Raw genomic sequence first — 17,279 nt, forward strand, 5'->3', positions numbered from 1 at the left:
GGTTTTGATTCAAAAAATATATAAAAAACAAAATTTATTGAAATGTCTTCAAATAAAGTTATTTTTGGATCGACAAAATATATAAAAGCGATCGTCTTTCTTCCTTTTTAATTGTATTTGTTATAGAATTAGTTAAGAAAATTGAGAAAGGAATTTATGTTACACTTTTTGGTCAGAATTATAAACAAAATTATTCCTCTCTAACTCTCAACACCGTCCGCTGTCGACAAACTGAGATTTGCCGTAATATGTTGGGAATGAGATCAACTATATATTATATTTTTCTCCGTGTACTACATGACCCACTTTTCAAGAATCTTTATGTCGATGTTAACTGCATAGTGTGTATGTACATGGTTTACATATTTGCCCGATAATAGGGATTACTCCTCCCCAGATTCTACCTCGGTTTATATAATAAGAAAACAATTTCAATATGTATATTTAGTATGTTTTTGTATATACGATTTTTTATTTTACACATATGTTGGGTGTGTTTTGTGTTTTGGTTGTTTCTTTTGTTTATTATGTATTATTTATTATGTATACATTATTATATTTATAATAAATTATAGATTTTTTTCCGTTACATTGTTTTCGTGTATTCAAAAAACAAAAACAAAATATGCAGCTTCATTTCGTAAAGGGATAACAAACAACAATCGTATCATCGTCGTATCTTTGCGGTTTCGCGGAGTTTCCTTTGATATGACTTTGACATAGTGTGTATTTATGTATGTATGTAGGCGGTAAGAAGGGAGGTGGGATTGAATATCGTTATATACCGGGGAAAATATGCTAGATTTGATTTTCACTAATAAGATCATCGTAAAATATGTTTCTTTTCTAATTTTTCTTTGTTTTGTTATACACAATAATATATATTTATATATAAATATATAAATGTGTTCAAGTGTGTGTGTGTGTGTGTTTTTTTTTCACTGTGATGAAGTCTTTCTAAGTACGAGTACATATGTTAATATGTAAATGTGTGTAGTATGTATGTAATCTGCATTGGCATCCAGAATTCCTTCTTCCATTGATTCACCATACACTACACTTTTCCACCGGATTCATTGGTGATCCCAATTCACATTTATAAGCCTCGGCAAAGTCTTTGGAATTTGATAGGGGGCCCAATACTCGTATTGAACCCGGTGAATGTACAGAGGAACGTATTTTTGTTAAAGCATCTTCCGGACGCATAGAGCCACACCATATTTGAGCATAGTTCAAGAAAAACAATTGGTCATGGCTTAGATTTAAACCGGGTAAACGTTGTTCGGGACCATGGCGTTGTACCCATTTTTTGTAGGCCTAAATGGAAGAAATTTATGATTTTTTTTAATATCGATATAAACAAAATTCTTCCCATACTCACCCTAAAGGCTTGTTTCAAACCCCCATTATCTGCAATATTTTCACCCTGTGTCATCCGACCATTCATATACATCCCAACTTCATCGATTTTATATTTAGAATATTGATCAATTATACATTGGGTACGTTCGCGAAAAGCTTCAATTGTTGCCTGGGGAAGGAAGAAAAGAAAATCATTGGCATTATTTGAAAACTACATTGTGGATGTGACCTACATTGTTCCACCACTGCATCATGTTGCCATCCTTGTCAAATTGGCGACCTGGAAATAAAAGGTTGGGGATTGTCAAATTAAGTCAAAAAACAGTAGCTTTAAATCTGCAATTTAAAGTAAGAATTAAAAATCCACGCCTATAGATGCTGGCTTGGCCCTCAAAAAGTAGATTAAAAATCCACGCCTATAGATGCTGGCTTGGCCCTCAAAAAGTAGATTAAAAATCCACGCATATAGATGCTGGCTTGGCCCTCAAAAAGTAGATTAAAAATCCACGCCTATAGATGCTGGCTTGGCCCTCAAAAAGTAGATTAAAAATCCACGCATATAGATGCTGGCTTGGCCCTCAAAAAGTAGATTAAAAATCCACGCCTATAAAAGTAGATTAAAAATCCACGCCTATAAAAGTAGATTAAAAATCCACGCCTATAGATGCTGGCTTGGCCCTCAAAAAGTAGATTAAAAATCCACGCATATAGATGCTGGCTTGGCCCTCAAAAAGTAGATTAAAAATCCACGCATATAGATGCTGGCTTGGCCCTCAAAAAGTAGATTAAAAATCCACGCCTATAGATGCTGGCTTGGCCCTCAAAAAGCAGATTAAAAATCCAAGCCTATAGATGCTGGCTTGGCCCTCAAAAAGTAGATTAAAAATCCACGCCTATAGATGCTGGCTTGGCCTCAAAGGGTAGATTAAAAATCCACGCCTATAGATGCTGGCTTGGCCTCAAAGGGTAGATTAAAAATCCACGCCTATAGATGCTGGCTTGGCCCTCAAAAAGTAGATTAAAAATCCACGCCTATAGATGCTGGCTTGGCCTCAAAGGGTAGATTAAAAATCCACGCCTATAGATGCTGGCTTGGCCCTCAAAAAGTAGATTAAAAATCCACGCCTATAGATGCTGGCTTGGCCCTCAAAAAGCAGATTAAAAATCCACGCCTATAGATGCTGGCTTGGCCCTAAAAAAGTAGATTAAAAATCCACGCCTATAGATGCTGGCTTGGCCCTCAAAAAGTAGATTAAAAATCCACGCCTATAGATGCTGGCTTGGCCCTCAAAAAGTAGATTAAAAATCCACGCCTATAGATGCTGGCTTGGCCCTAAAAAAGTAGATTAAAAATCCACGCCTATAGATGCTGGCTTGGCCCTCAAAAAGTAGATTAAAAATCCACGCCTATAGATGCTGGCTTGGCCCTCAAAAAGTAGATTAAAAATCCACGCCTATAGATGCTGGCTTGGCCCTCAAAAAGTAGATTAAAAATCCACGCCTATAGATGCTGGCTTGGCCCTCAAAAAGTAGATTAAAAATCCACGCCTATAGATGCTGGCTTGGCCCTCAAAAAGTAGATTAAAAATCCACGCCTATAGATGCTGGCTTGGCCCTCAAAAGTAGATTAAAAATCCACGCCTATAGATGCTGGCTTGGCCCTCAAAAAGTAGATTAAAAATCCACGCCTATAGATGCTGGCTTGGCCCTCAAAAAGTAGATTAAAAATCCACGCCTATAGATGCTGGCTTGGCCCTCAAAAGTAGATTAAAAATCTACGCCTATAGATGCTGGCTTGGCCCTCAAAAAGTAGATTAAAAATCCACGCCTATAGATGCTGGCTTGGCCCTCAAAAAGTAGATTAAAAATCTACGCCTATAGATGCTGGCTTGGCCCTCAAAAAGTAGATTAAAAATCCACGCCTATAGATGCTGGCTTGGCCCTCAAAAAGTAGATTAAAAATCCACGCCTATAGATGCTGGCTTGGCCCTCAAAAAGTAGATTAAAAATCCACGCCTATAGATGCTGGCTTGGCCCTCAAAAAGTAGATTAAAAATCCACGCCTATAGATGCTGGCTTGGCCCTCAAAAGTAGATTAAAAATCCACGCCTATAGATGCTGGCTTGGCCCTCAAAAAGTAGATTAAAAATCCACGCCTATAGATGCTGGCTTGGCCCTCAAAAAGTAGATTAAAAATCCACGCCTATAGATGCTGGCTTGGCCCTCAAAAAGTAGATTAAAAATCCACGCCTATAGATGCTGGCTTGGCCCTCAAAAAGTAGATTAAAAATCCACGCCTATAGATGCTGGCTTGGCCCTCAAAAAGTAGATTAAAAATCCACGCCTATAGATGCTGGCTTGGCCCTCAAAAAGTAGATTAAAAATCCACGCCTATAGATGCTGGCTTGGCCCTCAAAAAGTAGATTAAAAATCCACGCCTATAGATGCTGGCTTGGCCCTCAAAAAGTAGATTAAAAATCCACGCCTATAGATGCTGGCTTGGCCCTCAAAAGTAGATTAAAAATCCACGCCTATAGATGCTGGCTTGGCCCTCAAAAAGTAGATTAAAAATCCACGCCTATAGATGCTGGCTTGGCCCTCAAAAGTAGATTAAAAATCCACGCCTATAGATGCTGGCTTGGCCCTCAAAAAGTAGATTAAAAATCCACGCCTATAGATGCTGGCTTGGCCCTCAAAAAGTAGATTAAAAATCCACGCCTATAGATGCTGGCTTGGCCCTCAAAAGTAGATTAAAAATCCACGCCTATAGATGCTGGCTTGGCCCTCAAAAAGTAGATTAAAAATCCACGCCTATAGATGCTGGCTTGGCCCTCAAAAAGTAGATTAAAAATCCACGCCTATAGATGCTGGCTTGGCCCTCAAAAGTAGATTAAAAATCCACGCCTATAGATGCTGGCTTGGCCCTCAAAAAGTAGATTAAAAATCCACGCCTATAGATGCTGGCTTGGCCCTCAAAAAGTAGATTAAAAATCCACGCCTATAGATGCTGGCTTGGCCCTCAAAAAGTAGATTAAAAATCCACGCCTATAGATGCTGGCTTGGCCCTCAAAAAGTAGATTAAAAATCCACGCCTATAGATGCTGGCTTGGCCCTCAAAAAGTAGATTAAAAATCTACGCCTATAGATGCTGGCTTGGCCCTCAAAAAGTAGATTAAAAATCCACGCCTATAGATGCTGGCTTGGCCCTCAAAAAGTAGATTAAAAATCCACGCCTATAGATGCTGGCTTGGCCCTCAAAAGTAGATTAAAAATCCACGCCTATAGATGCTGGCTTGGCCCTCAAAAAGTAGATTAAAAATCCACGCCTATAGATGCTGGCTTGGCCCTCAAAAAGTAGATTAAAAATCCACGCCTATAGATGCTGGCTTGGCCCTCAAAAAGTAGATTAAAAATCCACGCCTATAGATGCTGGCTTGGCCCTCAAAAAGTAGATTTAAAATCCACGCCTATAGATGCTGGCTTGGCCCTCAAAAGTAGATTAAAAATCCACGCCTATAGATGCTGGCTTGGCCCTCAAAAAGTAGATTAAAAATCCACGCCTATAGATGCTGGCTTGGCCCTCAAAAGTAGATTAAAAATCCACGCCTATAGATGCTGGCTTGGCCCTCAAAAAGTAGATTAAAAATCCACGCCTATAGATGCTGGCTTGGCCCTCAAAAAGTAGATTAAAAATCCACGCCTATAGATGCTGGCTTGGCCCTCAAAAAGTAGATTAAAAATCCACGCCTATAGATGCTGGCTTGGCCCTCAAAAAGTAGATTAAAAATCCACGCCTATAGATGCTGGCTTGGCCCTCAAAAAGTAGATTAAAAATCCACGCCTATAGATGCTGGCTTGGCCCTCAAAAAGTAGATTAAAAATCCACGCCTATAGATGCTGGCTTGGCCCTCAAAAAGTAGATTAAAAATCCACGCCTATAGATGCTGGCTTGGCCCTCAAAAAGTAGATTAAAAATCCACGCCTATAGATGCTGGCTTGGCCCTCAAAAAGTAGATTAAAAATCCACGCCTATAGATGCTGGCTTGGCCCTCAAAAAGTAGATTAAAAATCCACGCCTATAGATGCTGGCTTGGCCCTCAAAAAGTAGATTAAAAATCCACGCCTATAGATGCTGGCTTGGCCCTCAAAAAGTAGATTAAAAATCCACGCCTATAGATGCTGGCTTGGCCCTCAAAAAGTAGATTAAAAATCCACGCCTATAGATGCTGGCTTGGCCCTCAAAAAGTAGATTAAAAATCCACGCCTATAGATGCTGGCTTGGCCCTCAAAAAGTAGATTAAAAATCCACGCCTATAGATGCTGGCTTGGCCCTCAAAAAGTAGATTAAAAATCCACGCCTATAGATGCTGGCTTGGCCCTCAAAAAGTAGATTAAAAATCCACGCCTATAGATGCTGGCTTGGCCCTCAAAAAGTAGATTAAAAATCCACGCCTATAGATGCTGGCTTGGCCCTCAAAAAGTAGATTAAAAATCCACGCCTATAGATGCTGGCTTGGCCCTCAAAAAGTAGATTAAAAATCCACGCCTATAGATGCTGGCTTGGCCCTCAAAAAGTAGATTAAAAATCCACGCCTATAGATGCTGGCTTGGCCCTCAAAAAGTAGATTAAAAATCCACGCCTATAGATGCTGGCTTGGCCCTCAAAAAGTAGATTAAAAATCCACGCCTATAGATGCTGGCTTGGCCCTCAAAAAGTAGATTAAAAATCCACGCCTATAGATGCTGGCTTGGCCCTCAAAAAGTAGATTAAAAATCCACGCCTATAGATGCTGGCTTGGCCCTCAAAAAGTAGATTAAAAATCCACGCCTATAGATGCTGGCTTGGCCCTCAAAAAGTAGATTAAAAATCCACGCCTATAGATGCTGGCTTGGCCCTCAAAAGTAGATTAAAAATCCACGCCTATAGATGCTGGCTTGGCCCTCAAAAAGTAGATTAAAAATCCACGCCTATAGATGCTGGCTTGGCCCTCAAAAAGTAGATTAAAAATCCACGCCTATAGATGCTGGCTTGGCCCTCAAAAGTAGATTAAAAATCCACGCCTATAGATGCTGGCTTGGCCCTCAAAAAGTAGATTAAAAATCCACGCCTATAGATGCTGGCTTGGCCCTCAAAAAGTAGATTAAAAATCTACGCCTATAGATGCTGGCTTGGCCCTCAAAAAGTAGATTAAAAATCCACGCCTATAGATGCTGGCTTGGCCCTCAAAAAGTAGATTAAAAATCCACGCCTATAGATGCTGGCTTGGCCCTCAAAAAGTAGATTAAAAATCCACGCCTATAGATGCTGGCTTGGCCCTCAAAAAGTAGATTAAAAATCCACGCCTATAGATGCTGGCTTGGCCCTCAAAAGTAGATTAAAAATCCACGCCTATAGATGCTGGCTTGGCCCTCAAAAAGTAGATTAAAAATCCACGCCTATAGATGCTGGCTTGGCCCTCAAAAGTAGATTAAAAATCCACGCCTATAGATGCTGGCTTGGCCCTCAAAAAGTAGATTAAAAATCCACGCCTATAGATGCTGGCTTGGCTCTCAAAAGTAGATTAAAAATCCACGCCTATAGATGCTGGCTTGGCCCTCAAAAAGTAGATTAAAAATCCACGCCTATAGATGCTGGCTTGGCCCTCAAAAAGTAGATTAAAAATCCACGCCTATAGATGCTGGCTTGGCCCTCAAAAAGTAGATTAAAAATCCACGCCTATAGATGCTGGCTTGGCCCTCAAAAAGTAGATTAAAAATCCACGCCTATAGATGCTGGCTTGGCCCTCAAAAGTAGATTAAAAATCCACGCCTATAGATGCTGGCTTGGCCCTCAAAAAGTAGATTAAAAATCCACGCCTATAGATGCTGGCTTGGCCCTCAAAAGTAGATTAAAAATCCACGCCTATAGATGCTGGCTTGGCCCTCAAAAAGTAGATTAAAAATCCACGCCTATAGATGCTGGCTTGGCCCTCAAAAAGTAGATTAAAAATCCACGCCTATAGATGCTGGCTTGGCCCTCAAAAGTAGATTAAAAATCCACGCCTATAGATGCTGGCTTGGCCCTCAAAAAGTAGATTAAAAATCCACGCCTATAGATGCTGGCTTGGCCCTCAAAAAGTAGATTAAAAATCCACGCCTATAGATGCTGGCTTGGCCCTCAAAAGTAGATTAAAAATCCACGCCTATAGATGCTGGCTTGGCCCTCAAAAAGTAGATTAAAAATCCACGCCTATAGATGCTGGCTTGGCCCTCAAAAAGTAGATTAAAAATCCACGCCTATAGATGCTGGCTTGGCCCTCAAAAAGTAGATTAAAAATCCACGCCTATAGATGCTGGCTTGGCCCTCAAAAAGTAGATTAAAAATCCACGCCTATAGATGCTGGCTTGGCCCTCAAAAAGTAGATTAAAAATCTACGCCTATAGATGCTGGCTTGGCCCTCAAAAAGTAGATTAAAAATCCACGCCTATAGATGCTGGCTTGGCCCTCAAAAAGTAGATTAAAAATCCACGCCTATAGATGCTGGCTTGGCCCTCAAAAGTAGATTAAAAATCCACGCCTATAGATGCTGGCTTGGCCCTCAAAAAGTAGATTAAAAATCCACGCCTATAGATGCTGGCTTGGCCCTCAAAAAGTAGATTAAAAATCCACGCCTATAGATGCTGGCTTGGCCCTCAAAAAGTAGATTAAAAATCCACGCCTATAGATGCTGGCTTGGCCCTCAAAAAGTAGATTAAAAATCCACGCCTATAGATGCTGGCTTGGCCCTCAAAAGTAGATTAAAAATCCACGCCTATAGATGCTGGCTTGGCCCTCAAAAAGTAGATTAAAAATCCACGCCTATAGATGCTGGCTTGGCCCTCAAAAGTAGATTAAAAATCCACGCCTATAGATGCTGGCTTGGCCCTCAAAAAGTAGATTAAAAATCCACGCCTATAGATGCTGGCTTGGCCCTCAAAAAGTAGATTAAAAATCCACGCCTATAGATGCTGGCTTGGCCCTCAAAAAGTAGATTAAAAATCCACGCCTATAGATGCTGGCTTGGCCCTCAAAAAGTAGATTAAAAATCCACGCCTATAGATGCTGGCTTGGCCCTCAAAAAGTAGATTAAAAATCCACGCCTATAGATGCTGGCTTGGCCCTCAAAAAGTAGATTAAAAATCCACGCCTATAGATGCTGGCTTGGCCCTCAAAAAGTAGATTAAAAATCCACGCCTATAGATGCTGGCTTGGCCCTCAAAAAGTAGATTAAAAATCCACGCCTATAGATGCTGGCTTGGCCCTCAAAAAGTAGATTAAAAATCCACGCCTATAGATGCTGGCTTGGCCCTCAAAAAGTAGATTAAAAATCCACGCCTATAGATGCTGGCTTGGCCCTCAAAAAGTAGATTAAAAATCCACGCCTATAGATGCTGGCTTGGCCCTCAAAAAGTAGATTAAAAATCCACGCCTATAGATGCTGGCTTGGCCCTCAAAAAGTAGATTAAAAATCCACGCCTATAGATGCTGGCTTGGCCCTCAAAAAGTAGATTAAAAATCCACGCCTATAGATGCTGGCTTGGCCCTCAAAAAGTAGATTAAAAATCCACGCCTATAGATGCTGGCTTGGCCCTCAAAAAGTAGATTAAAAATCCACGCCTATAGATGCTGGCTTGGCCCTCAAAAAGTAGATTAAAAATCCACGCCTATAGATGCTGGCTTGGCCCTCAAAAAGTAGATTAAAAATCCACGCCTATAGATGCTGGCTTGGCCCTCAAAAAGTAGATTAAAAATCCACGCCTATAGATGCTGGCTTGGCCCTCAAAAAGTAGATTAAAAATCCACGCCTATAGATGCTGGCTTGGCCCTCAAAAAGTAGATTAAAAATCCACGCCTATAGATGCTGGCTTGGCCCTCAAAAAGTAGATTAAAAATCCACGCCTATAGATGCTGGCTTGGCCCTCAAAAAGTAGATTAAAAATCCACGCCTATAGATGCTGGCTTGGCCCTCAAAAAGTAGATTAAAAATCCACGCCTATAGATGCTGGCTTGGCCCTCAAAAAGTAGATTAAAAATCCACGCCTATAGATGCTGGCTTGGCCCTCAAAAAGTAGATTAAAAATCCACGCCTATAGATGCTGGCTTGGCCCTCAAAAAGTAGATTAAAAATCCACGCCTATAGATGCTGGCTTGGCCCTCAAAAAGTAGATTAAAAATCCACGCCTATAGATGCTGGCTTGGCCCTCAAAAAGTAGATTAAAAATCCACGCCTATAGATGCTGGCTTGGCCCTCAAAAAGTAGATTAAAAATCCACGCCTATAGATGCTGGCTTGGCCCTCAAAAAGTAGATTAAAAATCCACGCCTATAGATGCTGGCTTGGCCCTCAAAAAGTAGATTAAAAATCCACGCCTATAGATGCTGGCTTGGCCCTCAAAAAGTAGATTAAAAATCCACGCCTATAGATGCTGGCTTGGCCCTCAAAAGTAGATTAAAAATCCACGCCTATAGATGCTGGCTTGGCCCTCAAAAAGTAGATTAAAAATCCACGCCTATAGATGCTGGCTTGGCCCTAAAAAAGTTGATTAAAAATCCACGCCTATAGATGCTGGCTTGGCCCTCAAAAAGTAGATTAAAAATCCACGCCTATAGATGCTGGCTTGGCCCTCAAAAAGTAGATTAAAAATCCACGCCTATAGATGCTGGCTTGGCCCTCAAAAAGTAGATTAAAAATCCACGCCTATAGATGCTGGCTTGGCCCTCAAAAAGTAGATTAAAAATCCACGCCTATAGATGCTGGCTTGGCCCTCAAAAAGTAGATTAAAAATCCACGCCTATAGATGCTGGCTTGGCCCTCAAAAAGTAGATTAAAAATCCACGCCTATAGATGCTGGCTTGGCCCTCAAAAAGTAGATTAAAAATCCACGCCTATAGATGCTGGCTTGGCCCTCAAAAAGTAGATTAAAAATCCACGCCTATAGATGCTGGCTTGGCCCTCAAAAAGTAGATTAAAAATCCACGCCTATAGATGCTGGCTTGGCCCTCAAAAAGTAGATTAAAAATCCACGCCTATAGATGCTGGCTTGGCCCTCAAAAAGTAGATTAAAAATCCACGCCTATAGATGCTGGCTTGGCCCTCAAAAAGTAGATTAAAAATCCACGCCTATAGATGCTGGCTTGGCCCTCAAAAAGTAGATTAAAAATCCACGCCTATAGATGCTGGCTTGGCCCTCAAAAAGTAGATTAAAAATCCACGCCTATAGATGCTGGCTTGGCCCTCAAAAAGTAGATTAAAAATCCACGCCTATAGATGCTGGCTTGGCCCTCAAAAAGTAGATTAAAAATCCACGCCTATAGATGCTGGCTTGGCCCTCAAAAAGTAGATTAAAAATCCACGCCTATAGATGCTGGCTTGGCCCTCAAAAAGTAGATTAAAAATCCACGCCTATAGATGCTGGCTTGGCCCTCAAAAAGTAGATTAAAAATCCACGCCTATAGATGCTGGCTTGGCCCTCAAAAAGTAGATTAAAAATCCACGCCTATAGATGCTGGCTTGGCCCTCAAAAAGTAGATTAAAAATCCACGCCTATAGATGCTGGCTTGGCCCTCAAAAAGTAGATTAAAAATCCACGCCTATAGATGCTGGCTTGGCCCTCAAAAAGTAGATTAAAAATCCACGCCTATAGATGCTGGCTTGGCCCTCAAAAAGTAGATTAAAAATCCACGCCTATAGATGCTGGCTTGGCCCTCAAAAGTAGATTAAAAATCCACGCCTATAGATGCTGGCTTGGCCCTCAAAAAGTAGATTAAAAATCCACGCCTATAGATGCTGGCTTGGCCCTCAAAAGTAGATTAAAAATCCACGCCTATAGATGCTGGCTTGGCCCTCAAAAAGTAGATTAAAAATCCACGCCTATAGATGCTGGCTTGGCCCTCAAAAAGTAGATTAAAAATCCACGCCTATAGATGCTGGCTTGGCCCTCAAAAGTAGATTAAAAATCCACGCCTATAGATGCTGGCTTGGCCCTCAAAAAGTAGATTAAAAATCCACGCCTATAGATGCTGGCTTGGCCCTCAAAAGTAGATTAAAAATCCACGCCTATAGATGCTGGCTTGGCCCTCAAAAAGTAGATTAAAAATCCACGCCTATAGATGCTGGCTTGGCCCTCAAAGAGTAGATTAAAAATCCACGCCTATAGATGCTGGCTTGGCCCTCAAAAAGTAGATTAAAAATCCACGCCTATAGATGCTGGCTTGGCCCTCAAAAAGTAGATTAAAAATCCACGCCTATAGATGCTGGCTTGGCCCTCAAAAAGTAGATTAAAAATCCACGCCTATAGATGCTGGCTTGGCCCTCAAAAAGTTGATTAAAAATCCACGCCTATAGATGCTGGCTTGGCCCTCAAAAAGTAGATTAAAAATCCACGCCTATAGATGCTGGCTTGGCCCTCAAAAAGTAGATTAAAAATCCACGCCTATAGATGCTGGCTTGGCCCTCAAAAAGTAGATTAAAAATCCACGCCTATAGATGCTGGCTTGGCCCTCAAAAAGTAGATTAAAAATCCACGCCTATAGATGCTGGCTTGGCCCTCAAAAAGTAGATTAAAAATCCGCGCCTATAGATGCTGGCTTGGCCCTCAAAAAGTAGATTAAAAATCCACGCCTATAGATGCTGGCTTGGCCCTCAAAAAGTAGATTAAAAATCCACGCCTATAGATGCTGGCTTGGCCCTCAAAAGTAGATTAAAAATCCACGCCTATAGATGCTGGCTTGGCCCTCAAAAAGTAGATTAAAAATCCACGCCTATAGATGCTGGCTTGGCCCTCAAAAGTAGATTAAAAATCCACGCCTATAGATGCTGGCTTGGCCCTCAAAAAGTAGATTAAAAATCCACGCCTATAGATGCTGGCTTGGCCCTCAAAAAGTAGATTAAAAATCCACGCCTATAGATGCTGGCTTGGCCCTCAAAAGTAGATTAAAAATCCACGCCTATAGATGCTGGCTTGGCCCTCAAAAAGTAGATTAAAAATCCACGCCTATAGATGCTGGCTTGGCCCTCAAAAGTAGATTAAAAATCCACGCCTATAGATGCTGGCTTGGCCCTCAAAAAGTAGATTAAAAATCCACGCCTATAGATGCTGGCTTGGCCCTCAAAGAGTAGATTAAAAATCCACGCCTATAGATGCTGGCTTGGCCCTCAAAAAGTAGATTAAAAATCCACGCCTATAGATGCTGGCTTGGCCCTCAAAAAGTAGATTAAAAATCCACGCCTATAGATGCTGGCTTGGCCCTCAAAAGTAGATTAAAAATCCACGCCTATAGATGCTGGCTTGGCCCTCAAAAAGTAGATTCAAAATCCACGCCTATAGATGCTGGCTTGGCCCTCAAAAGTAGATTAAAAATCCACGCCTATAGATGCTGGCTTGGCCCTCAAAAAGTAGATTAAAAATCCACGCCTATAGATGCTGGCTTGGCCCTCAAAAGTAGATTAAAAATCCACGCCTATAGATGCTGGCTTGGCCCTCAAAAAGTAGATTAAAAATCCACGCCTATAGATGCTGGCTTGGCCCTCAAAAAGTAGATTAAAAATCCACGCCTATAGATGCTGGCTTGGCCCTCAAAAAGTAGATTAAAAATCCACGCCTATAGATGCTGGCTTGGCCCTCAAAAAGTAGATTAAAAATCCACGCCTATAGATGCTGGCTTGGCCCTCAAAAAGTAGATTAAAAATCCACGCCTATAGATGCTGGCTTGGCCCTCAAAAAGTAGATTAAAAATCCACGCCTATAGATGCTGGCTTGGCCCTCAAAAAGTAGATTAAAAATCCACGCCTATAGATGCTGGCTTGGCCCTCAAAAAGTAGATTAAAAATCCACGCCTATAGATGCTGGCTTGGCCCTCAAAAAGTAGATTAAAAATCCACGCCTATAGATGCTGGCTTGGCCCTCAAAAAGTAGATTAAAAATCCACGCCTATAGATGCTGGCTTGGCCCTCAAAAAGTAGATTAAAAATCCACGCCTATAGATGCTGGCTTGGCCCTCAAAAAGTAGATTAAAAATCCACGCCTATAGATGCTGGCTTGGCCCTCAAAAAGTAGATTAAAAATCTACGCCTATAGATGCTGGCTTGGTCCTCAAAAAGTAGATAAAAATCCAAGCATATAGATGCTGGCTTATCCCTCAAAAAGTAGATTAAAAATCAACGCCTATAGTTACTGGTTTGGCCCTCAAAAAGTAGATAAAAATCCACGCCTATAGATGCTGGCTTAGCCCTCAAAAAGTCGATTAAAAATCCACGCCTATAGTTACTGGTTTGGCCATCAAAAAGTAAATTAGAAATCCACGCCTATAGATCCTAGTTTGGTCCTCAAAAAGTAAATTAGAAATCCACTCCTATAGATCCTAGTTTGGTCCTTAAAAAGTAGAATAAAAATCCACGCCTATAGTTCGTGGTTTGTTCCTCAAAAAGTAGAATAAAAATCCACGCCTATAGTTCGTGGTTTGTTCCTCAAAAAGTAGAATAAAAATCCACGCCTATAGTTCATGGTTTGGTCCTCAAAAAGTAGAATAAAAACCCACGCCTATAGTTGGTGGTTTCGCCATCAAAAAGTAGATTAAAAATCCACGCCTATAGATCCTAGTTTGGTCCTCAAAAAGTAGAATAAAAATACACGCCTATAGATCCTAGTTTGGTCCTCAAAAAGTAGAATAAAAATCCACGCCTATAGATCCTAGTTTGGTCCTCAAAAAGTAGAATAAAAATCCACGCCTATAGGTCCTGGTTTGGCCCTCAAAAAGTAGATACAAATCCACGCCTATAGATCCTGGTTTGGCCCTCAAAAAGTAGATACAAATCCACGCCTATAGGTCCTGGTTTGGCCCTCAAAAAGTAGATACAAATCCACGCCTATAGATCCTGGTTTGGCCCTCAAAAAGTAGATACAAATCCACGCCTATAGGTCCTGGTTTGGCCCTCAAAAAGTAGATTAAAAATCCACGCCTATAGATGCTGGCTTGGCCCTCAAAAAGTAGATTAAAAATCCACGCTTATAGAACCTGGTTTGGCCCTCAAAATTCATAATAAAAATCCAAGCCTGTAGATCCTGGTTTTGCCCTCAAAAATTAGTTTAAAAATGTTTATAGACCCTTGTTTCGCCCTTAAAAAAGTAGTTTAAAAAATCAGTTAAAAAAATCCACGTTAGTGGTCGGAATTTGGTTACCATCGACCAAGCCTTTCAGTTTTGTACCCATCTCCGCAGTCCATGTGATCAGCAGTGTGGCCGTAGATTTTGTTGTGGATATTTGCACATTCTTCCACGAAAAATGTGTTTCGTAAGTGAGCTTAAGTTTAAAAATAAGTTTAAAAGTCAACGCTTATGGATCCTGGTTTGGACACCAAAAAGCGCATTAAAAATCCACGCTTTTATATCCTGGTTTGGCCCCCAAAAATGCATTAAAAATCCACGCTTATAGGTCCTGGTTTGGCCACCAAAAAGTGCATAAAATCCACGCGTATAGATCCGGGATTCGCTCTCAAAAAATAGTTAAAAAATCAACGATAGTGGTCGGATTACCATCGACCAAGCCATTCATTCTGAACCCATCTCCGCAGTCCATGTGGTCAAGAGTATGGCCGTGGATTTTGTGCCGGATATATGTACATTCCTCCGCCGAAAAAGGTGTTTCGTAAGTAAGCTTTCCTAACGTAACGATTTCAATATCGGCTGGAGGGAGTGGAATACAGTAAATAGTTCCGGTGATATTATTCCACATTGGGAAATTAACTCCCTGTTACACTCTATGCGGTGTAACGTGACAACAACATATGACAACAACTACCCCTTAATCATGGGAAACAGCGCTTTAACAACACTCCACCTGACACTAGTGGTATAACAGGCCACACACTGGTAAATTTCACTCCAGTGTATTTTTGTAACTATCGTAGTCAGTGCTAAGGGTGAATAATTCTCATTCACTTCATACCGCGAGTCACTCTAATATTTCAAAATTGGTTGTTGATGGCGAGCTGGAAACTGCACGGAGTTAGCTACACGGGTTGGAACTAAAGGTTGTTCTAAATCCGCCAACGTACACCTTGGTGTTACATAGTTGGGAATACTTTCTGAGAGCTACTCATTAACTTGTGGCGGCTAATACATTCGGCACTGTACCTTCGGGTTTTTCAGTTCTGCAGGGCTTTCGAGTCAGCAGTTCCAATCGACACTGAACCTTCGGGTTTTTCAGTTCTACAGGGCATTCGGGTCAGCAGTTCCTTGAGTCAGTTGTTTGATTCGACACTGAACCTTCGAGTTTACAGTTCTACAGGGCCTTCAGGTCAGATGTTCCACTCGGCACTGGACCTTCGGGTTTTTCAGTTCTGCAGGGCTTTCGAGTCAGCTGTTCCACTGTATGGGTAATAGTAGTGCATTGTAGAAACTAGACCGTAGCCCTAGTCTAACACTGATACCCGATCGTCGAACCGCTCGCGTTCCAGAACATCAACAGCCGCACGCCGAATTCATCGGCCCCCCAAGTATCATCAGCCGAACGATTCAGACGAGCCATCCGAGCAAGTGTAACCATAGCCAGAACAACGCCCACTTATCACGAAACCCTCCTTTCGTAAGATTTAGAGGGTCCTTATGGAGACCTGGGCGCGACTAAGCTTACCGCAGCAAACGAGCCACGTTACAGGGGCTAGAACTTCTGTTCCTAAATTCCACATACGTCTTGCGCCCAACGTTCCAAACTTGACCAGAGAGTCTGTCCGATGTCTTCAAACAGTGCGGAGGGCTTGACAGTATCAAAGGTTATTGGTAAGTCGAGCGCCAGCAACATTGTCACATCGCACGGCTTCATCAGGTTGGTGTGCAGCTCAGTAAGTGGATACCTATTTCGGACATTGGGAGGCTTCCTTGCCGGACTTCGCTGGCTTCCTTGCCGGACTCCAATAGTGGGACCACCCTGCCCAATTTTCAGACTTCAGGAGCGATGTATGTGGCTAGCGGTTGAGAACTTTCGTGAGATACTCAACTTTCTTATCCCCGCCGCCTCTGTGATAAAATTTGGTCTTACTTCTGGATCAACAGGTATATAGCGAACGACTGCAGTGATGATGACCCGGAACGTTATCAGAAGGATTGACCAGTGCTCTGATGCGGTGATTGGTGAACTCTCTGAAACTAGACCAATTAGTTTCCTCATAATTGATTAACGTATGGCGTCCAGAGGTGATGAAGTCGAAGAGGCGATTATAGGGAGATGATCTCACCCAAGCGGGTTACTAGGTGACGTCATTTGTCTGGCAAACTATTTGTTGGTTCCGTTAATTCATTCACCTTGGAAGTCGTAGAGCTATCGATCTGCTCAGCCAACGTTATACCCCTCTGGTTATTAACTAAGACCGAATGATGTGCCCGCAAATACGAGATCTGTTAACTTTCAGTGTCAGCTTACTGGCTCACAAGGTGTGGCTCTACGAAGCTCATCACTCTCATTTGCTAGTGCCGCTGTCTCTGCTAGGAATTTTGTTCTAAATTCGGGTATCTGACCAGCAAGTATATAGCAAACGGCTGCAGCAGTGATGACGTGAAATTCCGAAACAGCGCCAATTAGAGTTGATGAAGTTGGGCGGTCTGCTTTTGGAGACGATTATATGGAGATTATCTGATAAAAGAGAAACTTCTGGTTTCGAGGTGACATCATTGTCAGACCAAGTGACACGATGGATATGTCTGGCGAACTGTGGTTTGTTCTGGTAGGGGACCTTCATTCACCGCGGGAAAATGGACCAATTAGCTTTCCCATGATTGGCGAAAGTGCGGCGTTCAGAGGTTATTACATCGGACGGTCTGCTGATGGAGACAATTATGGGGAGATGGTCTGATCCGAGGGAAACGACGGCTTAAATGACAGGATAATTGTGTCTTTTGAACTGT

The 17,279-nt window shown here is 41.8% G+C and overlaps 1 protein-coding gene across 14 annotated transcripts in view; it reads right to left on the reverse strand.

Annotated features, from left to right (window-relative positions):
* Nucleotides 1-427: 427 nt before the first annotated feature.
* Nep1 (M13 family metallopeptidase neprilysin 1) overlaps nucleotides 428-17,279 on the reverse strand; it is a 97,968-nt gene continuing 81,116 nt past the window's right edge. For all 14 annotated transcript variants that reach the window (XM_073977658.1, XM_073977656.1, XM_073977643.1 and 11 more), the window contains 3 exons: nucleotides 1,596-1,642; nucleotides 1,382-1,531; nucleotides 428-1,317 (listed from right to left, as the gene is read on the reverse strand). In XM_073977658.1, the coding sequence (XP_073833759.1) occupies nucleotides 1,045-1,317; nucleotides 1,382-1,531; nucleotides 1,596-1,642 (470 nt within the window). In that variant the 3' untranslated portion in view covers nucleotides 428-1,044. The remainder of the gene's footprint in view (nucleotides 1,318-1,381; nucleotides 1,532-1,595; nucleotides 1,643-17,279) is intronic.

Source organism: Musca autumnalis, unplaced genomic scaffold, assembly GCF_047663935.1.
Source record: "Musca autumnalis isolate F117 unplaced genomic scaffold, ASM4766393v1 scaffold_3, whole genome shotgun sequence".
Taxonomy (NCBI): Eukaryota; Metazoa; Arthropoda; class Insecta; order Diptera; family Muscidae; genus Musca; species Musca autumnalis.